The following is a 6694-nucleotide window of genomic DNA, read 5'->3' as shown; positions in this document are numbered from 1 at the left end:
AAGGCAAAAAAGGTATGAGCTCTCCGTGCCTTGTATTCCTCTCTCTGCCTGGAATGTGGCTTTTTATTGTATCTCTTCAGACCTTTACAAGCATTCAAAATAAGGAGCTGATAATCTGATTGTTGTTTGATTTCTTATGTTACTCTGACTGCAGATTTCCTGGAGTCCCAACCTTTTTTTTTTTTTTTTTCAGTTGGGTGCAATATATTTTATTCATCTTTCTCTGTGTCTTAGTTTTACATGTATTTTCCTCTGCACATTAATTGAGGTTAGAGCAACTCTGAGCATTAATAAAGGATATAAGAACACTGAGGTAGGCTAGGTCTGGTCATTGTGCTCCGACTTTTCCATAGCTGAGAACTTAATTCTCTCTGTTAAAGAGAGAGGTGTGACTCAAGCATTTTAACTGGAAAATTAAAATTGAAATATTCAGGTAAGGCAGTTGCTGAGCTAAGCTTCAAATTTATGGAGTGGGGAATTTTGCTAGTTTTCTAAATAAATAAAGATGGAGACCTGGAGGGACCCCTAGGCTGGGGTGTAGGGCTGCAGTTTTGTGTGTTTTATGACTCATCTGCTCCATCCAGCCCCTTGAACTTCATTCTACCAGTGTGTACAAAATGTCTAACGTATTAAGAGCTGTTTTGGGGGATAAATAGTATCTGCAAAGGGAAAACAAATAACAACTTAATTCATTTTCCAACTACTTATTATTTACAGCATTTACAGTTTCTGTTCTTTGACATTGAGAAAGAGGATTATATTTTCATTTGCCGAATTAATCCCCACTTCCATTATGAAAGGGCCAGCCAGCACACTGTTGCTCTCCTGGCCTGCCCCCAGCAGCCCTGAGCTGCTCTTCCCCAGCACCTGGGCTCCCCCTCTGCTCCTGGTGCAGAGTGCTGCTGTTTACTGAGCTCAATCACGTGAGGAAGAGTTGAATACAACTGAAATGTATTAGTGAAGGTGAGGGTGTTAATAGAGAGATATGATGGCTAGATGGTATTTGAGGAGATTTCAAAGGACTTCTAACTTTTCAGAAAATTTCAATGATAATGTTAGTACTATTAATGATATTAATAAGAGATTAGCGTCAGCTACTACTACCATTACTGAGTACCACTGTATCTAAAAGTGGAGTGGGAGCTTTAGTGAGCTGTTTAACACTCACATTGTGTTAAAGACTTAATGTGCATTGTTTCATTTAATCTTTATAACTTCCCATGAAGTGAGTCCTATAAAATTCTCAATTTTAGGTGAAGTAAATAAGACTTAAAGAGTTTAAATGCCTTGTCTTTATACAGCTCACAAGGGGTCCACCCTCCCAGGTGTATTTGATTCCTGACCCTGCTTCTCATCACTTCTTGGTGTGGCTTCACTGGCGTTTGATGTCATCATTCTATATCGGTTCAATCTCACTTTGTAAAAATGGCTAAAAGCACATGCCCTACTGGACAAAGGTTAGGTCAGTAACATATACAGGGAACATTTAAAAACAATGACCCTTATTTTCTTCCCCAGGTGAAAACTGGAAGCTGGACCATGCGCTCAGTAAATCAAACTTCAAGCACTGATTTCATCCTGGTGGGGCTCTTTGTTTCAACAAAGCATGCAGTCCTCCTCTACAGTCTGTCCTTCATCTTGTTCTTGATGGCCCTAACTGGAAACGCCCTTCTCATCCTCCTAATCCACAGGGAGTCCTGCCTTCACACCCCCATGTATTTCTTCATTAGTCAACTCTCTCACATGGACCTCATGTACATATGTGTGACCGTCCCCAAGATGCTCATGGACCAGGTTATGGGAGATAACACAATTTCCCCCTTGGGTTGTGGGGTCCAGATGTTCTTCTATCTGACCATCGCTGGAGCTGAGGTTTTCCTCCTGGCTGCCATGGCCTATGACCGATATGCTGCCATTTGCAGACCTCTCCCTTACCCGCTGCTCATGAAACAGAGAGTCTGCTGGATCCTTGTGACTGGCTACTGGTTCCTGGGAGTAGTTGATGGTTTGTTGCTTACCCCTATTACCATGAGTTTCCCCTTTTGTCACTCTAGAAAAATTATGAACTTCTTCTGTGAAGCTCCAGCCCTGCTGAAGCTCTTCTGCTCTAGTATTTTCCTATACAAGACACTCATGTATTTGTGCTGTGTCCTTATGCTCCTCGTCCCTGTCTCCATCATCTCTGCCTCATATGGGTTCATCCTGCACCTCATCCACAGGATGAATTCAGCTGAGGGCCGCAGGAAGGCCCTCACCACCTGCTCCTCTCACATGGTGGTAGTGCTGCTCTTTTTTGGTGCCTCCTTCTACACCTACATGCTCCCCAGATCCTACCACACAGCTGAGCAGGACATGATCGTGTCTGCTTTTTACACCATCATCACCCCCGTGCTGAACCCCCTCATTTACAGCCTCCGGAACAAAGATGTCACAGAGGCTCTGAGAAGCATGATGCCATTAGGGATGAGAGTGAGAAAAGTTGGAAATGTGAAAACCTAAGAATGACCATCTCCCTGTTCTCCTTCCTTCTGTCCTCCATTCCCTATCTCTCATCTCATTCTATTCCCTGGTTCCTGGGCCCCAACACTAAGTTGTCCCAGATCTTCCTTCCCTGCCATGCATGTGGTATTTCTCCTCCACGCTTACTTATCCTGAATTATCTCTTATATTTAAGTTTCTCAGAGTCCCACTGTCTCTAATGCAATCGTTGACATAAGACAGATCATAGAGAGTACCCTGTATCTTATCTTCCATCCCAACTTCATTGACCATTTTAGTTTGAGATTTGGGGAGTCAAAGCTCTTAACCCTGAAAGTAGATCACTGTGAAGATTTCATATCTTAGCATAAACCTGGAGGGGAATTGGATGTTCCCTCACTTTGCAATAGTTTTCAAATCACAGTTCACTTGTGCCAGTCACTGCATTCTTGTGTCTGCAGTTGTAACTTCAGTAAGTGCATCTGAACACATTTTGTTTGTTTGTTTTTAGTTCAAGTGTTGTAAATGAGATTCATAAAGTGTGCACCAATGTTTTCAATATATTTGGCCATTAAAACTATCCAGATCAAATATCAATCCACATTAAATTTCAAGAGTGTTAATAGGTTGATCTGATTTCACAAGTCATAAAGCTATAAATAAATGTAGTTGCATATTTAGATTCTTTAGGCTTTAACTAAAATATAAAAGTCTTGGAAAGGGTGGAGATTTAGGAAATCTTAATTGAAGCCTTTTCATCCTGAAACTGGAACAAATAACACAATGGTTTTAGATCTGTCGCCATTCTTGCTTCCTCTCACGAACCTCATGTACCTATCCAGATTTACTGCTGCAAATCTACCAGTAGCATCAAATCATTACTATATTCATAAACAAAATAATTTGAGTCTGTTGTTTCTGGGTTGCTAGAAATTGGAAAAGAAATATATTTTCTCACATTAATGTGCGGCAAGGTGTTTTGGGTTCCAAACCTATTAAGTTAGTATACGTGGCACAGAACCCTGACCTTGCCTTATTTACTATGGAGAAGTGGAACTCTGGAGTTTCCATATTTACTCCATTTTCAATCAGCTGTTAGGCACTTGCCTTTCATTAAACCTGAGCTAAATACTTCTGCTTCTTCAACTGATGATTCTTTCTGCAGTGTGTGAAAGGAATGTGTCTGAATTTGGAAATAATCCCACCAAGTCAGACTAAAAAATAACTCCAGAAAAGTAACAGAATTTTGTCTACAGACAGGTAAAACTTAATTTTAGAGATCAGTTAGATTAAAGGACTAGAAGGAGTAAAGCTGCCCAAAGGTACACTATAGATGAAAAACTAATTAAACCATGTTAAGACAAAAAACAAAAAGCCAAACCCATTGCCATTGTGTCAATTCTGATTCCTAATGACGCCGTAGGATTTCCAAGGCTGTAAATCTTTGTTAGGGAAATCTTTACGGAAGCAGATGGCCACGTCTTCTCAGGCTGAGGGCTGGTGGGTTTGAACTGCTGACCCTTTGCTTAGCAACTGAGTGCTTTAACCACTGCGCCACCTGGGTTCCTAACCATGTTAGTTATCCTTATTATTACATTATTGATATTATTAATAAGTCACATATTATTATATTATTTCAGAAATGTGTGTTTCTAAGAAAAACTAAAATCTTGTGTTTGAAGTTACCACTAGGCTGGGTGACTTTGCAATTGATGGAATAAGTGAGAGGGGATTGAATTTAAAACCAGTCAGTCTTGGGTTCTAGACCTGTGCTTTCCACTTAAAATCTAAAGGTCAGGAAACATTTGTGAGTTTCCTTAAGCACACAGGGTTCCCTTTATATCATTCTAAGAATAAGAAAGCAAAACTTCCTAATCAAGTGGGGTAATATGCCTAGACGGCTCATACTCCCTGCTCAGATGTGTTACTTCCCTTTGCTCCTTTGTACCATTCTACAGAGTCTCTTCCCAACTTGTTTGCCATCAAGTCATGAAGTACCGTGTGATTGCAGAGTCAGAGACGTCTGAGGCTAAGTCCTAAATCTATTACAAAGCAATTTGCATAATCAGATTATTTTATCTCACCACTGTCTTGGTTATTCTATCATTAAATTAGTACTGTATACATATAGAAGAATCCTTGCTGGCACAATGATAAAGCACTGGGCTGCTAACCAAAAAATCAGAGGTTCGAACCCACCAGTGGCCTCGTGGAAGAAAAGACCTGGTAATCTGCTTCTGTAAAGACTGCAGCCTAGAAAGCCCTACAGGGCAAATCTACTCTGTCATATAGAATTGCTATTCACCAGAATCGACTCCACAGCACACAACAACAACATTTACATAAATAGTATAAATGTCACTGAGAGGCTTTGAATATTGAGTTTAATACATAGGAGGTACCCAACCCAAGGCATAGCCCCTTGAAGGGTCTAGATAACTGTTACTTCCTCCCACCTTCCTCTGAGGTATGACTGGATGTTTGGTGGTCTTGCTCATGACTCTGTCCATAGCATGTACATTGTTTTATCATGGTGCACTGAGAAAGCAATGTAGAACCTCACACAGTAGGAGCTCAACAGGGACCTGTTGAAAGATTGTGCAGTATTTCTGGATTTGTTCAGTCTTCTGTTTAGACAGCTCTACCCTAAATATTGCATTGAACTGCAAAACCATCTTGAACAAAACTTATGTTATCCTTTTCTCGCAGATTGTTTACCCAAGTATATTTTGATTTATCTAAATATTACTCATCTGATCAAAGTGTTTTGAAAACGCAAATAATTCTAGACTCTTGAATCATTCTATTGTTTATCCAACCCCTTTTGAATACCTTCGGTTCATGAGGGGTAAAGTAGTGAACAAAGCACCTCAAGGTATCTATTTGCTAGTGGTGGAGAGAGCTCTATAGACATGAGATCTCAGTTCATAAGAGCATCAAGAAGCCATGAAGCGAGGGCGGGGGCCAAGATGGCGGACTAGGTGGATGCTACCGCGGATCCCTCTTGCAACAAAGACTCGGAAAAACAAGGGAATCGATCACATACATAACAATCTACGAACTCTGAACAACAAGCACAGACTTAGAGACGGAAAACGAACAAATACGGGCAGACAGCGACTGTTTTCAGAACTAGGAGCCAGCGCACCAGCTGACTACTTGGAAAATCTAGTTTCCCAGTGATGGCTCGGAGACAGCAGTCCATATCAAACCACATAAAGAAACAGACCATGACAGCTTCTCCAACCCCCCAAACAAAAGAATCAAAATCTTTCCCAAATGAAGATACAATCCTGGAATTATCAGATACAGAATATAAAAAACTAATTTACAGAATGCTTAAAGATATCACAAATGAAATTAGGATAAATGCAGAAAAAGCCAAGGAACACACTGATAAAACTGTTGAAGAACTCAAAAAGATTATTCAAGAACATAGTGGAAAAATTAACAAGTTGCAAGAATCCATAGAGAGACAGCATGTAGAAATCCAAAAGATTAACAATAAAATTACAGAATTTGACAACGCAATAGAAAGTCAGAGGAGCAGACTCGAGCAATTAGAATGTAGACTGGGACTTCTGGAGGACCAGGGAAACAACACCAACATAGCTGAAAAAAAATCAGATAAAAGAATTAAAAAAAATGAAGAAACCCTAAGAATCATGTGGGACTCTATCAAGAAGGATAACTTGCGAGTAATTGGAGTCCCACAACAGGGAGGGGGGACAGAAAACACAGAGAAAATAGTTGAAGAACTCCTGACACAAAACTTCCCTGACATCATGAAAGAAGAAAGGATATCTATCCAAGATGCTCATCGAACCCCATTTAAGATTGATCCAAAAAGAAAAACACCAAGACATATCATCATCAAACTTGCCAAAACCAAAGACAAACAGAAAATTTTAAAAGCAGCCAGGGAGAAAAGAAAGGTTTCCTTCAAGGGAGAATCAATAAGAATAAGTTCAGACTACTCAGCAGAAACCATGCAGGCAAGAAGGGAATGGGACGACATATACAGAGCACTAAACAAGAAAAACTGCCAACCAAGGATCATATATCCAGCAAAACTCTCTCTGAAATATGAAGGAGAAATTAAGATATTTACAGATAAACACAAGTTTAGAGAATTTGCAAAAACTAAACCAAGACTGCAAGAAATGCTAAAGGAGATTGTTTGGCCGGATGACCAATAATATCAGCTACCAGCACA

The 6694-nt window shown here is 40.1% G+C and overlaps 1 protein-coding gene across 1 annotated transcript; it reads left to right on the top strand.

Annotated features, from left to right (window-relative positions):
• The first annotated feature begins 1539 nt into the window (after nt 1-1539).
• LOC126068009 (olfactory receptor 2T3-like) lies at nt 1540-2499 on the top strand. Its single transcript, XM_049870329.1, has one exon. The coding sequence runs from the start codon at nt 1540-1542 to the stop codon at nt 2497-2499; it is 960 nt and encodes a 319-aa protein (XP_049726286.1).
• Nucleotides 2500-6694: the final 4195 nt, after the last annotated feature.

This window comes from Elephas maximus, chromosome 2 (genome assembly GCF_024166365.1).
Source record: "Elephas maximus indicus isolate mEleMax1 chromosome 2, mEleMax1 primary haplotype, whole genome shotgun sequence".
Classification (NCBI taxonomy): Eukaryota; Metazoa; Chordata; class Mammalia; order Proboscidea; family Elephantidae; genus Elephas; species Elephas maximus.
The sequence above is the reverse complement of the archived record's forward strand: the minus strand, read 5'-3'. Positions and strand labels throughout refer to the sequence as shown.